The sequence below is a fragment of the Elephantulus edwardii genome, unplaced genomic scaffold, assembly GCF_000299155.1.
Source record: "Elephantulus edwardii isolate Elephantulus edwardi_28Jun2011 unplaced genomic scaffold, EleEdw1.0 scaffold00126, whole genome shotgun sequence".
NCBI classification, from domain to species: domain Eukaryota; kingdom Metazoa; phylum Chordata; class Mammalia; order Macroscelidea; family Macroscelididae; genus Elephantulus; species Elephantulus edwardii.
This window is the reverse complement of record NW_006399876.1, coordinates 8,420,130-8,435,741: the sequence shown is the minus strand read 5'-3', so window position 1 is coordinate 8,435,741 and position 15,612 is coordinate 8,420,130. Positions and strand designations below refer to the sequence as shown.

Genomic DNA, 15,612 nt, shown 5'->3' with positions numbered 1-15,612 from the left:
AACCCGATCCGGGTCTGGGCCGGGCCCTACTTAATGCAGCGGCCGCGCTGGGGAGCGCGCGGAGCGGAGCCCAGAGGCCAAGCACGACGATGATGATGGTGATGCAGCCCGAGGGCCTGGGGGCCGGGGAGGGGCCCTTCTCAGGCGGCGGGGCCGGCGAGTATATGGAGCAAGAGGAGGACTGGGACCGAGACCTGCTGCTGGACCCGGCCTGGGAGAAGCAGCAGCGGAAAGTGAGTGTTCGCCCATTTCCTGATGGAAAAACTGAGGCTGGAGCGGCCAGGAGGTTTCCCCGCCGCATCCCAGCAGGTCAAGGGCAGAATCTACTTTTCCCTTAGAGCGCCTTTCCCCAGCTCAAGCTCAACCCACAGATTCCCTGCAGTCCTGTGGGGCTGGCTGGAAGGCAGGGCTGGGAAACTCTTGGGAATTAAGGGTGAGGAAAGTTTCTGGGGTCCCCATCCGCCAGAGTTCATTCTCCTAAGCTCTCTGGCCCCTTTATGCCGTGTAAAATAATTTGTTGGACAAAGTTCAAGAGATCCAAGTTTGGGGTTCAGGAAAAATAATCTCCCTCACACTCCCACGTGGTAGTTAAATATACCCAGGCCCTAACCTAAGGACTTGTGGCCGTGCCAACTCCTGAGCTTGGTGCTGTTGACTACCATTTCAGGTCCCCCCTCTCCCTCTCCTCTGCCCTGTCTAGCATGGGATCTATAGCTCTAAACCCAGCTGTCAGAGGAAGAAACTGAGGCCCCAAAAGGGACAGAAATGGGGCTCAAACCATATACATACTGTCAAGATGCAGACGCTCCAGCCTAAGGGGTTTTGCCCCTTGCCCTAACCCCACTCTTTTCCAAGCTCCTGCCCCCCCCCCCAGGGGCCTGAGTCTGCTGAAAAGGCCATAAGGTCAGGGAGGAGGGAACCCTGGGTCCCCTTACGCAGTAACTTGACTCTCCAGCCAGATAGACACTTTATGCTGAGGCAGCGATTGGTAAGAGAGCTAGGGGCACATGGGTTGGTGGCCACCCAGGTCCAGCCTCATCAGAATCCTCCCCCTCATTAAGCTATTTTCACTCCTTGCTCTACCAAGTGGAGAGGGCAGGACCCCTCGGTTCCCAAAAGAGATGAGCAGGCTGGAATGCGAAACGTCTGGGGGATATCAGGCAGGGGCAGAGGGGGGCAGAGCCCATTGGACCATGTGTCAATAATGTGAGACACAAGAAGGGGCAGGCAACAGGGATGCTTGGTGGAACCGGTGGAGTCTGAGCATCCTGGAATTTAGAATCAGAGTGTTTCTGTTGGATGAGATAGCCCCAGGGGGCAGGAGGCTCAGCTGACTCTGCTGGGGTGCCCCCAATGATGCCTCCTCCAGGCTCCTCTTGCACCTGTCTCCCCGCACAGCTGTGGTCCTGGGCTGGGCAATCTCTTGATGATGTCATCCCTGCCCCTGGCTCCAGCCACCACCTGTTCTGAAAAATTCCTCCCCCTCCCCACACCCCCACCCACCCAGGCCTCTTTGCATACCCCTCGGACAACATACGGCAGTCTGGAACTTGCCTTTGTCAGTTAACAACAAACATCTCGAGAGCATCCTTCCAGCCCAGCTGAAAAAACCAAACCACGTCATCCCCTCGATTCCGATTCCGACTCCACAGCTCTGTAGACAGAGGACAACTGCCCAAGAGGGTTTCCACATCTGTAAATGTTAATGGAACGAGACTGTTGCAGCTTTCTCCCAAGGAGTTTGGCTACTGGGTTGGAACTGCCAACTTTGAGGTTAGCATTCAAGTGTTTTAATCACTGTGCCACCCGGGCGTTTTCCAACATCCATCAGCCACTTTAATTCCTTCTCCAGCTGTATAAGACGCTCCGTACGTCCACCTGTGTTCTCCGTGGTTGGACATCTGGCTGTTTCTCTGTTGTCCATAGTTGTTTATTACACTCCAGTAACACACACCCATGTGCTTTTGCTTCAGTTCCTTCCCTATCCTGGGAGTGAAAACTTTCTCTCCAGATACTATTCATCCAACGTCTTCACACAACCTGGGAGCACTCCTGCCTCCTCACTCACACCTGAGGCCTGAGGCCACTTACTCAGCTTTTTCAGAAACACTCAGTGAGTCATTCTCTTTAGAAGGTCTAACTGCAATCCCAAGGCACACGGTTTGAATCCACCAGCTGCTCTGCAGGAGAATGGGCAATCTCCTCCGATGCTCCTTTTCTCTGAAAACCCGTCGCAGTCAGCTACGGGTCGGTTCCCACTCAATGGTACACGGCAGTAGGTGATGCTGGAAACTATGCCATGGATACCAGCAGGATCGTCCATAATGGACAGGTTTCAGTGTGACTGATACACTGAGACAGTCTAGGAAGAAGGATCTGATGAAAATTAGCCAGTAGAAGTCTTACAAATAGGAATAGAACACTGTCTGATATAGTGCTGGAATCAGGTTGGAAGACACTGATGTGAAGCAGCAACAATGGCGAAAATATACCTACTGCTATGAAGATAAGGGAGCTCTGGTGGCCTAGTGGCAAGAAGATGTGCTGCCATCCCAAAGGCATATGGTTCAGATCCACAAATTGCAACCAAATGGGCAATCTCCTCCCCTGATGGTTAACTGCCTTCTGAAAAAGCTCCCAGTCAGCTATGGGTTGGTTCGACTCGATGGTGGCCCTAGTGGCAAGAAGCTGCACTGCAATCCTGACGACAGAACTCTCATGAGGCTGTGGTTGAACACACGGCTGCTAACCCAAAGTTCAAGGGTTCAAAGCACCAGCCACTTGGCAGGAGGAGGCTGTGGCAGTCTGGTCCCATGAAGATTACAGCCTTGGGAACCCTGTGGGGCAGCTCAGCTCTGTCCTTTAGGGTTGAAATCAATTCATCAGCAATGGGTTTGGTGACTGAGAGGACAGTGTAGTACCGGCCAGTGCTTTTGTGTTACACATCCGATCACAATGGGTTAGAGGAAACTCAGCGCAACTAAAGGTGCCAGGGACCCAGAAGGAAAGCAATAAAGTGACTGTTGAGGGGGAAAAAAATTTCTGTCCTCCCCCTGGTCCTGACTGGCTCTCTCACTGACACCCATCCTTTCACTCCCTGGTCCTGGTCCCTGACTTTTCCTTCCCCCTCTCCACCATGGCATCTTTTCCCACTCTGCTCAGAGGGAGCTTTCGAAAACACTGCTCTGCCCACCTCCCTCCTCTGCCTGAAAGCTTTGCTGACTCCTCGTTGCCCTCAGGATCAAGTTCAAACTCCCTGGCTTAACACCCAGGAGCGTGCATGACCTGGCCCCTGCCGCCCCTCCGGCCTGCCTCTCACCGCTTACACCCAGACACCCTCAGCTTCAACTGTTCCTCACTCTGCCTGCCTGGGATGCCCTTGCCTGCCCTTCTTGGTGTGAATAACTTGGGTTCTTCCAGCTCTGAGCAGACTCCCTAAGGGGTCCCATCGTTGGAAAGACCCCTCCCTTAGACAGACTCCCCAACATGTCTCTCTTGGCATGTCTCAAGCTATCATGCCCCTATGAGTCTCTTTAGGGTAGAGACCACAGCTCATGAAGGGTTCTGTGTATAAAAATCAAAGAATGCCCCCCACTGTTTAGGCAGAAAGAGCACTACCGTGCTACCCCTGGAGCCCTCTCTGAGCTCCCATCCGACCTGGCCTTCCTCTGTCCAACTCAGATCATTCCAGGCTCCAGGGTCAGAATAGAGTGTGGAGAATCCAACTGCCTTCCCCTGTACTTACATCCCAGCATCCACTTACACACTGCTGGTGACCGGGAGCTCACTCCATTACCCTGCCAATGACAACCTTGTAAATATTTGAAGAGTTATCTTCCATATCTAGCAACCAAGGTGCCTGGGGAGCTGGTCTGAGGAAGGGAAGGTTCTAAATGTCTTCCAGGGCCACCTTGCAGGAGTATCTACCCCGTTATGGGGGATCCTCTGAATTCTTGAATCCCACCGGCTCAGAGGAGGGAGGATTTGAATCATCATGGAGTCAGAACTCTTAATTGTGCAGTTGGGGAAACTGAGCCCCAGACAGGGTGAGGGGCTGACCTAGGGTCATGCGGAGCGAACAGCTCTGTGGACTGGAGCCAGACCATGCCTCTCAAGGATCTACTAGCTGCTGGCCGACTTTGGGGCCTGAGGGCTTGCCCTGTTCTGTAGTTCATAGCAACCTGATGAACTACAGAAAACACTGCTGGTCATCCTGAAAACCCTGACTGTGTTTGAGCCCAATGTTACAGCTACTTTCGCCAGTCATACTTTGAATGGTTCCCGACCTGATGATGCAGTACATAATGGGCTTCTAACCAAAAGGTCAGCAGTTCAAATCCAGCAGAAAAATGGGCCATCACCTCCCATATAAAGCCTCCCAGATTTGCTGCCTCGGAGAGGCTGGAGTGTCCCTGCGAGTTGGACTTGACTTGTTGACAGCGGATTTGTTTTCTGACCTGAGTGGCTTGTCTTCTGACATCAGATCCACAAGGCTTTCACGGGCTGGTTTTTGCAGAAGTGGATCATAAGGTCTTTCCTGGTAGCTGGGGGTGGGGTGAGTCCTTGTCCAGCAGACTCTGGGTCACCTCATCCCCAACACACACACAGTCATTTGTGTGACGTTCTCCCGTCCCAGGGAGAGTCTGAGGCTGACTGAGGACAGAGCGGAGCACCCATCTCCAGAAGACAGGGGGAGTGAGGTCTGGGCTCCTTGCTGATTCCCGCAGTCTGGAAGCAGGCACAGACTCAGAGTCTGCGGGGAGGAGGACACCCCGTGGTCCTGGGGGTGTGGGGGCTGAGATATGAAGGGGCACACAGTCTTTAGACAAAACACTCAGGGCTGAACACGTCAACTCTGAAGTCCCTCCATGTTTGTAAAGACAAGAGCGTGCTGCCGATAGTGGATTAAGTGTCGGGCTGCAGACAAAGCATCAGCAGTTCAAATCTACCAGCCACTCCACAGAAGGAAGTTGAGACGATTTGCTTCTGTAAAGATTTACAACCTTGCAAACCCTCTGCAGCAGTTCTGATCTGTCCTGTAGGGTAGCTGTGAGATCGAATCTTCTTGAAGGCAGTGGATGAGGTGGAAAGGCAGAATCATTCTGCATTGGCTCCTGCGCCCACGGGGTCCCCCATTTTGGTGTCTGCTTTGACATTCTTAAGTTCCCTTCCCATGCTCGTGGCAAGCCAGGAGTGGAGTATTGTCTGGTGAGGGCAATCTAAGTCCAAACTGGGACCAGTTTCTCCTGGTCTAGGAAAACTAAGTGTCAGAGAGGGAAAGGGACTGGCCCAGGATGCAAAGCAGATCAAGTCAGTCACTGAGCGGGGATCTAGCTGGGGGAGCACCCCTGACCAAGGAGCCAGGATTGTGCCCCACTCGCTCCAGACCCTGCCCTCAGGTCTGCCCTCATGTCTGATGGCTACTCTGTCCCCAGACCTTCACTGCCTGGTGCAACTCACACCTGCGCAAGGCGGGCACCCAGATCGAGAACATCGAGGAAGACTTCCGCAACGGCCTCAAGCTCATGCTGCTCCTGGAGGTGATTTCAGGTGAGGGCTGCGGTCAGTGCACAGGGACTCAGGCCCAGAAACTTGGGCAGCCAAGCGCTGGAGGGGACTTGGTGGGGTAGGGGTTGTGGGGTGAGGTCCCTAGCTGCCTTCCATGACCTTTGATTGGTTTGGTTTTTTTTAAAGTTATTTATTTATTTGTTTTTAAATCCCATGGATTACCAAAAGAAAAAACAAATACATCTTAGGGAAAGTGCAGCCAAAATACTTTTTGGAGGCAAAAATGATAAAGCTTTGCCTCACATACTTTGGCCATGTTACTAGAAGGGGCTATTCCTTGGAGGGGGACATGATACTAGGAAGGGTGAAGGGTCAGTAAAGGAGAAGGAGACCGTTGACCAGTTGGAGTGACATGGTGACTTCCACAATGGGCTCTAATGTGTCAGAAACTGTGAAGATGGCACAGGATAGGACAGAGTTCAGGTTTGTTGTTCACAGGGTCATTAAGAATTATACTCAACTCAGTGGCAACTAACGACAACTTTTATTTTTTATTTTTATTGTTATTTGAGTGAAAGAACAAATTGACTTCCCACTCACCGGTTTGAAGACACTGATTGCAGTTCTCACAATATAGCAGTGATCTTTCCACTGCCTCCTTAAGTTTACCATGTCTACTGTCCCTCAGTCTTTGCCCTTCATCCCTTTTGTGCTTTGTCCCTGGGCAAATGCTGGCCTTCTGATCCTGTGTGGCCGACTCTTCTAAGGAGTATGCCCTCATGGTGTTCACTAGGAGGCTTGTCTGTTCCGCTGAGAGTTGTTGAGTCATTGGGGCAAATTCACTTCCAGGCTTGAAGAGTGACTAATGACCCTTGTGTCAGGATGTTAGTTAGAAGGTCTGGTTTTTTTTTTTAATTATGGGTTTCGTTTTTCTGTGACCTCCTCTGATTTTTTACCTCTCATCTCTCTTACACACAGGAGAGAGGCTGCCTCGGCCAGACAAAGGCAAGATGCGCTTCCACAAAATCGCCAATGTCAACAAGGCCCTGGACTTCATTGCCAGCAAGGGGGTTAAGCTGGTGTCCATCGGTGCTGAGGGTGAGGCTCCAGGAGGGACCTTGGGCAGGGGCCGAGGAACATTCCAACAAGTCTCCTTTATGAATGGGAATGGGTCTAGAAGAAGCAAATGTGCCCTGTGTGGCAGCCCTGGGGTCGGGGTCAGGGACCACAGGGCAGAGAAGGGGGTACAATGAGCAGAGGCCCTGGATGCCCAGCAAGCTGTCCCCACCCCCACCCTGCAGAGATCGTTGATGGCAACCTGAAGATGACCCTGGGCATGATCTGGACCATCATCCTCCGCTTCGCCATCCAGGACATCTCTGTGGAGGGTGAGTGGTGAGAAAGGAGGTAGGGGGCTGCTGAACCAGACCTTTCCCTGTCTAACGCCCCCACCTCTCTCTTACCCAGAAACCTCGGCCAAGGAAGGCTTGCTCCTGTGGTGCCAACGGAAGACAGCGCCGTACCGTAACGTCAACGTGCAGAACTTCCACACCAGGTCTGTTGGCTGCTTGCAGATGCTCTCAGGACCTGACTGAGCACTAGGCACAGTAAGGAGCCAGACATGGACCCTGCCCTCAAGGCCCCCCAGCCAGTGAGGAGCACAGAACTGGTCCCTGTTATGAGCTACAGGGGTGAGAAAGTCACAGCCACGTCCTGAGAACAGTGTCTGAAAACTAGAGGCATTGAGTCAATGCTTATCGACTTGAATCAAACCCATAGGAGGAATGAGAAGACTTCCTGGAGGAAGGGGCCTCTGAGACATGATTGAAAGAGCTTTCTCACCAGAGGAACTCTCGTGAACAAGAACCTAGAGGCTAGAAACATCTAGTAGTTGGTCAGGCCTGAGCATAGGGCATGTGAAGGAATTGAGATGAATTTGGAGGAGATGGTTATAGTCACATAATGAAGGATCTCAAATGCCAGAAAGCAATGGGGAGCCATGTGAAGGTTGACAGGGAGTGATGCCTTAGATGGGTAGGCATTGAGGAGCGCTTGCATGTTACCAGTGAGACTTTCCTGAAGGGCGTCTTTCAGGGTGAAGGTAGGGTGCGGCCTCAGCTTGCACCCAGACCTGAGACAGCGCCTTCTCTCTGAGCAGCTGGAAGGATGGTCTGGCCCTCTGTGCTCTCATCCACCGCCACCGCCCCGACCTCATCGACTATGCCAAACTGCGCAAGGTTGGTCGTCCGCTGCCAGCTCTGTCCTAACTCTCTGTCTTCGGCCCTCAGCTGAGCTTCCTCCTCTCCCTGTTCACACCCATCTAGGATGACCCCATTGGCAACCTGAACACTGCGTTTGAGGTGGCAGAAAAATACCTGGACATCCCCAAGATGCTGGATGCAGAAGGTGAATGAGCCTGGTCCAGGCAAGACCTCCACTTACTGATTAGTGTGGCCCGGCTCCACACCTTTGCCTCCTCCTTCTCCTACAATGCTCTGCCCCCACTACACTTCCTAGTCAGAATCCTTTCTCTAGGAACCATCTGTCCTACTGCCCAATCTCTCTTCTGTCTCCCCTGGTGGCTCCCCCCTCTGCCTCACATCCCAGCTACCATACGTTTTCTAGTGCTGTATAACAGAAAGACCACAAGGGGGTGGCCTTGACAAACAGAAATTTATTTTCTCACAGTTTAGGAGGCTGGCAGTCTGAATTTAGAGGGCCAGTTTTAGGGAAAGGCTTTATGCCTCACTTGACTCTGGAAGGAGGTCTTTGTCTTTTTTTAACTTCTGTTTCTGGGAAAACTTCCTGTGGATTTCCATCTCTCTTCCTCCATCTCTGCTTCCCTTCTTCCTTGATGAACTGTTCCTTTTATATCTCAAAGAAGTCTGATCCAAGACCCACCTTACACTATTACTGCCTCATTAATAAAGCAAAGAAAACTCTTTCCCAAGAAGGATTATAGCCACAGTTATAGAGATTGGATTTACAACAATTCAATCAAAGCAGTAAACATTTTCTGAAAACCTACTGTGTGCAGTGTCCCAGCTATATGGCCACCAATGGATGAGAACTTATTCTGACCCCTAAGAAGCTCATAGACTAGGGGGAAAGACAGGCAAACGTTCAGATGGAGTTAAGGGCTGGTACCTCATGGGGGCTGCTCTATCTACCCACTTGCTCACACCCTCATACGCTCCCTGCCCCACAGAGGCAAAGGCCAGTGGGCCTGAGGAGTCGGAGAGACATTCAGGGAAGAGGAGGCGCCTGAGTTTGAGGGTGTCTCCAGCCCCTCCTATTCCAAGGGCAGTCTCTGCTTGGGAAGGGGCTCAAACCGTTTTCTCCTCCTGACTTTGGTGGATAAGCACCTCCCTGCCCTCCCCCCAGACATTGTCAACACCCCAAAGCCAGATGAGAAGGCCGTCATGACCTATGTTTCCTGCTTCTACCATGCCTTTGCTGGGGCTGAGCAGGTAAGGGGACCTCACTGATGCCCACACCTTGCAGCATCCCAAATGCGGAGGAGCCTGGACTACCCGGGCAAGGGGAGTGTCACTGTCCTAGCTGTGGTCACTGGTTCTTGAGGAGCTCAGGAGCCGCTGCCTCTGGCCAGAAGCCCCCCTTCCCACACTAAGAGGTGTGCCCCATCCTCCTCCCTCTATACCCACTAGCCCAGATTTTTGGCAGTTAGAGAGCCTGGGAGAGGGAGTCTGTTTTGTTCAGTGCCAACCTCTGCCATCCTCTACCACAGGCCGAGACAGCTGCCAACAGGATCTGCAAGGTGCTGGCCGTGAACCAAGAAAACGAGAAGCTAATGGAGGAGTATGAGAAGCTGGCCAGTGAGGTAAGGCTGCAGCCACAGACTTACTCCTGGGCCCACTGGCCCTCCTCAGGCCTGACCTTACAGATACCTCCTTCCTCCGGCAGCCTTGGCTCTCTCAGTCTCTCCCTGTCCATCAGCTCCCATTGCCTGCCCACTCAAGCTCACGGTCCTCGCTGGTCAAACATGTGCTCATTCATTCATCCGTCCACGCACATTCAGGACTCACATGACCCAGTGCAACCTAGACTGGGCACTGGACATAGACACCAACCATCTTCTCCCTTTGATCAGGAAGACCCTCATTCTGAAATTCACCTCCTCTTGCTTGAGGCCCACCCTCCGGCTGTAGTGTCAGTGTGGGTGGAGAGGGCTGCGTGAGGAGGGCAGGTCAGCTCACAGTCCTCTGCTCTGCGTGTCCTGGCAGCTGCTGGAGTGGATCCGCCGCACCGTCCCATGGCTGGAGAACCGTACCGGTGAGCCCAGCATGAGCGCCATGCAGCGCAAGCTGGAGGACTTCCGGGACTACCGGCGCCTGCACAAGCCCCCCCGCGTGCAGGAGAAGTGCCAGCTGGAGATCAACTTCAACACGCTTCAGACCAAGCTGCGCCTGAGTCACCGGCCCGCCTTCATGCCTTCTGAGGGCAAGCTGGTCTCGGTGAGCCAGGCTGGGGCTGGGCAAGTCTTAACCCTGCCAACATTCTCCCAAGTGACCTTAGGCCTTGTGTGTGTGTACCGTCAAATCAGGTCTGACTGGTACAGGAGGAAAGTGTCCCTCCTTTCCCAGCAGAGCATCTGGTGGATTTGAACCGTGTCCCTCTGGGATTGCAGTGCAGCTTCTTGCCACTATGCCACCAGAGCTCCCCTAGGACACCTCTTCTTGCCCACAGGACATTGCTAATGCGTGGCGAGGGCTGGAGCAGGTGGAGAAGGGCTACGAGGACTGGCTGCTGTCTGAGATCCGGCGCCTGCAGCGGCTCCAGCACCTGGCTGAGAAGTTCCAGCAGAAGGCCTCCCTGCACGAAACCTGGACCCGGGGTAGGGGCACCTTGTGGTTTTGGCTCTACCTGGGGTGATGCTGATACAGAGGGTGTTCCTGGCAACATGCATAGACCAGGGCAGGTTTTCTGCAAGGAGGTGGCAGACCAGTCCCACTGTTCACCCTGACTTGCTGTGCAATCTTAGACAAATCATTGTCCCTCTCTGTGTTTTAGTTTCTTCATCTTTAAATTCAGGCCTATAAACTTCCCCTTGACTCTGGCCTTCCATGGGTCTACTCTGACTAATTTGTCATTAGCATTTTGTTTGTGTCATTGAGCAAGACTTCAAAGGTAATATGTCCCTAGTCTTCTTATCACCTATACCTTGACTATATTGATGCTAAAATCTTGCATATATATGAGACAATTTATATACATTCTGTATATAAAATAATTATGCTGTACCCTGCCACGGGTTTTGGTCCTATAAGTTCTGACTAAAATGAACAAATACTAATAATGGATTATAGGCATGTTGTTGTAGTTGTTTTCAGAGACAGTAAATGACATGGAAGGAGATTTCCCATCCTTCTCCCATAGAACAGCTGGTAGATTCCAGCCACATGCCTTTGAGATTGCAGCATAGCTTCTTACCACTAGACGCTCAGAGCTCCCTTATGAATGACAGTGATTTGATATACTAAACATTCCTGAAATAGATAGCCACTGGTGACACAGTGTTAAGTGAAGAGTTTTGGTTTTCTCATGTGTCTTTGGGAAAGTCGCCTGACATCTGTAAAGCTGAGTTGCCTCTTCTGCAAACTCCAGAGGTACTTACACTACAATTATTTTGATGATGATGATGGTGATGATGGTGCTGCTTAATTTTGCTAATTATTATCCACAAGCACCTTTATATTCATTGCATGTTTAAATAAACCAAGTCTCTAGAGCAAAGAGACCAGGTCAAAGGAATCAAATGCATAACTGTACCAAGGGCCACACCAAATGATGCAGGGGCTGGAGATAGTGACATTTAGGGGACTGCTGCTGGGTGATCAGAGTGGGCTTGTCTCTGAGCAGGGAAGGAGGAGATGCTGAACCAGCGTGACTACGAGTCGGCCTCGCTGCAGGAGGTGCGGGCGCTGCTAAGGCGCCACGAGGCCTTTGAAAGCGACCTGGCTGCGCACCAAGATCGAGTGGAGCACATAGCAGCGCTGGCCCAGGAGCTCAAGTAGGCGTGGTCCACTCCGTAGCACCGCCCCTCTAGGCCCCGCCCCTCAACCAAGCCCTACTGGTCCAGGGCTCCAAGAGGCGTAGCCTTTCCCTAATGAACACGCCCCCAACTGGCTCTGCCCTGCGGGCCGAGCTCGAGTGGGCGTGGTCCTCTGCCAACCCGGCTCCCTTGTGGCTCTGCGTTCCACCTCACTTTCCCTGGTGCAGGAACTCCACCCTGGTATCCCTGTTCATTCGCATCCTTTTTCCCTCTACCTTCCTCATTTAGCCACTCAACGTATTTCTAGACCCTTCATTTCTGTCCACACTTTGTTCACCAAGAAGACAAGGCCCACCCTATCCATAACCTGGCTGGAGCCACTCTCCGTATCAACCTCAGACCCCGCCCCTCTCCATAGGACCCCGCCCTCTTCGTATGACCCCGCCCCTTTCCCCATGACCCCGCCCCCTCACGCCCCTTAGGGACTGTGTTGTGCTCTGTTCTCTAAAGAGCCGCACCTCTTTAAAGAAGCCCACCCCACCTGTTCCTGTTCCTCCGTTCCCACCCTACCATCACCAGCAGCACGCAGGTGCTAGCCCTTGTGAGGACATTTATCTGGGTCGGGGTTTGGTCCCACACTCGTCCCCCTTCGTGTCCCCAGTGAACTAGACTACCACGAAGCAGCCTCGGTGAATAGCCGCTGCCAGGCCATCTGCGACCAGTGGGACAACCTGGGCACGCTGACCCAGAAGAGGCGGGACGCCCTAGAGGTGGGGCTGGGGACCCAGGACTGGGGTGAGGGAGGTCACCAGCTGCGAAGGCCCCTGATCCGCTGTCCCCACGGCTCCAGCGGATGGAGAAGCTCCTGGAGACCATTGACCAGCTGCAGCTCGAGTTTGCGCGGAGAGCAGCACCCTTTAATAACTGGCTGGACGGCGCGGTGGAGGACCTGCAGGACGTATGGCTTGTGCACTCGGTGGAGGAGACCCAGGTGCTCACCCACCTGTCCCAGCCCTCGTCCAGCCTGGGCTCTGGGCTTGGGGAAGCATGGATGAGAAGACAGAAGCTAGGGCCGGTCCTTTAGAGAACTCGGGCCGTGGAGGAGGGAAGAAGCCCCCAGTGCCCAGCCCTACCCAGGACCTACTGCTGTCCTGCCTGGGCAAATGGAGGGGTTACTTACTGACACTGCTTGCCTGCTGCCCCCAGAGCTTGCTGACTGCGCATGAGCAGTTCAAGGCCACACTACCTGAGGCTGACCGGGAGCGAGCTGCCATCCTGGGCATTCAGGGTGAGATCCAGAAGATCTGCCAAACGTACGGGCTCCGGGCCAGCATCACAAACCCCTACATCAGCCTGGGCCCGCAGGACATCAACACCAAGTGGGACACGGTCAGTACTGCATAGTCTTTTTCTGACACCCAGCCTCCCACCAGCATTCTAATCACCCAGATTGCTCAAGACAGGGTCTGGGGGCTACCAGTGACTCCACATGCCATTGGAGAAACCCCTTTCTTGTCTGGGCCTCATCCTAAAATAGCCACCATACCCATTGTTCACTTATCAGGACTGGTTTGTGTGGATTACCTTTATACAACCACCTGTGCTATGCTATATACACAGGTGGAAAGTCAGGCCAGGAGAGCTCGAGTGACTTGCCCAAAGTCACACGGCCCAGATGAGTGGGCTGAGGTGTGAGAGAGGAGTGGGCTGGCTCCCACATCTGCCGCCTCCTTCCCAGGTCCGAAAGCTGGTGCCCAGCCGCGACCAAACCCTGCAAGAAGAGCTGGCACGGCAGCAGGTGAATGAGAGGCTCCGACGACAGTTTGCAGCCCAGGCCAATGCTGTTGGGCCTTGGATCCAGGCAAAGGTGGAGGTAAGGGATCTGATGGTGGGTCCACTGGAGTAGGGCAGGGCCCCAGGGAGTTGGGAGCTTGGGCACCACTGCGGGAACTGGGACAGCTGGTGGCAAGGCTGGTGAAAGCAGGAGTTGCCTTCACCCAGGCTAAGCCCACTGCAACCTGGTTCTCCTTGCAGGAAGTGGGGCGGCTGGCAACGGGGATGGTGGGCTCTCTGGAGGAGCAGATGGCCGGGCTGCGGCAGCAGGAACAGAACATTATCAACTACAAGAGCAACATCGACCGGCTGGAGGGTGATCACCAGCTGCTGCAGGAAAGCCTGGTGTTTGACAACAAGCACACGGTCTACAGCATGGAGGTGTGTGTACACCTGTGTCCACTCCGGAGAAGGGGGTGGCATTGGCTGAGAAAGTCGGGGCTGTCCCAGCTAAAAATCTCGTCTGACTGGGAAAGGTCTTCAGTTCCACTGAGCTAGGTCCCCTACAAGATCCAGAGACCCAGGGCAAAGAAGTGGCTCAACAGGGTCAGCAAGTCACAGAGCTTCTACAGCTGGAAAAGGACTGGCCAGAGCAGAGAGGGCCCCAGTTTGGAGGGAGGATGTGCCCAGGTCACACAGCAGGCTGGGAGCAGAGCTGGTGCTGGTGGCCCAGCACTGGCCGCCCACTGACTGGCTGCTCCGCTTGCAGCACATCCGTGTGGGCTGGGAACAGCTGCTCACCTCCATCGCCCGCACCATCAACGAAGTGGAGAACCAGGTCCTAACCCGAGATGCCAAGGGCCTGAGCCAGGAGCAGCTCAATGAGTTCCGGGCATCCTTCAACCACTTTGACCGGGTCAGTGGGGGGCCCGGCCCTGTGGGGTACTGTACTTGGGAGTTCATGGGGCTTGGGGCATGCTAAACCTGACCTCCACTCAACATCCGCAGAAGCGGAACGGAATGATGGAGCCTGATGACTTCCGGGCTTGCCTCATCTCCATGGGCTACGACTTGGTGAGCACCCCAGACTTCTCCCAAGAGCCCCGCTGGGGTCCCTCTCTCCTACTTATCACTTGTGTGTACCTCTCTCCAGCAGGTACATTATTTCATTTCATTCTCATCACACCACATTCTAACAAGGGCCATCAAATGCAGAGAGGTAAATTAACTTGCTCACAGACACACAGGAGCCCTCATGATGTCATGCGTCATGTGCCGTCCAGTCAGAACTGACTCCCAGCTGACCCTCCTTCAGATCACACAGGAAGAGACTGACATGCCAGAATATTACCATGTTTACAGCTTGAGTTCACCAGTCACTGTGAAAGAGGGTCATTTCTTTCTGTAAAGGTTTACGGCTTCAGAAACTTGTCAGATGAAGGGTTACAGTGAGCCTGAACTGACTCACCAGCTCTGTGTTCGCTGACACAGGATTCAGACTCAGGTCTGAGTGTGGACCAACAGGAAGCAGAGGGTGCAGGCAGGTCAGGAAGGTGGTGGGAGTAAATGGCCAAGTGGACAGGAGGCCATCTTTGGAGGAAGGGAGCTTGTACAACAGGGCCTTTATTTGGGCCACCTTAAAGTGCTGAGGAGGGGGCACTGGGAGCCCCCCACCCTGACCTTAGCATTCATGGGCAACGGTGCCCACTTCTGTCCCAACAGGGGGAAGTGGAGTTTGCCCGCATCATGACCATGGTGGACCCCAATGCCACCGGGGTTGTGACCTTCCAGGCCTTCATCGACTTCATGACCCGGGAAACAGCTGAGACCGACACAGCCGAACAGGTGGTGGCCTCCTTCAAGATCCTGGCCGGAGACAAGGTGAGCCTGGGCACGAGGGGCTGGCTGGAGGGCGGCTGCCCTGGGCGCGAGGGGCTGGCTGGAGGGCGGCTGCCCTGGGCGCGAGGGGCTGGGCGGGAGGGCGGCCGCCTGCACCCGGTGGGCTGCCTGCCTGAGCGCCTCCTCCCTGCAGAGCTACATCACCTCGGAGGAGCTGCGGCGGGAGCTCCCGGCTGAGCAGGCCGAGTACTGCATCCGTCGCATGGCACCCTACAAGGGAGCCGGGGCCCCAGCCGGTGCCCTGGACTACGTGGCCTTCTCCAGTGCCCTCTATGGGGAGAGTGACCTCTGAGCTCCCACTCGGTTCTCCACGCTCAGTGTTGGGGGTTCCTTCCCACGGCCGACCCTCCTTTCCTCGGAGCAGGGCCTCAGAGACCATGTTTCTGAATAAAGAAGTCCCCCTTGCTGCTCATCTCCAC

At 54.1% G+C, this 15,612-nt stretch overlaps 1 protein-coding gene across 1 annotated transcript; it reads left to right on the top strand.

Moving 5' to 3' along the window:
• On the top strand, nt 1-15,596 carry ACTN3 (actinin, alpha 3). The gene is made up of 21 exons (XM_006893280.1): nt 1-233; nt 5,436-5,550; nt 6,487-6,606; nt 6,810-6,896; nt 6,976-7,063; nt 7,667-7,745; nt 7,833-7,914; nt 8,893-8,978; nt 9,257-9,349; nt 9,753-9,983; nt 10,216-10,363; nt 11,389-11,539; nt 12,183-12,291; nt 12,372-12,512; nt 12,728-12,910; nt 13,260-13,394; nt 13,556-13,735; nt 14,064-14,210; nt 14,303-14,368; nt 15,017-15,175; nt 15,327-15,596. Exons 1-21 carry the CDS (start codon nt 90-92, stop codon nt 15,483-15,485), a joined length of 2,703 nt encoding a protein of 900 aa, XP_006893342.1. The 5' UTR covers nt 1-89; the 3' UTR covers nt 15,486-15,596.
• The last annotated feature ends 16 nt before the right edge of the window (nt 15,597-15,612 follow it).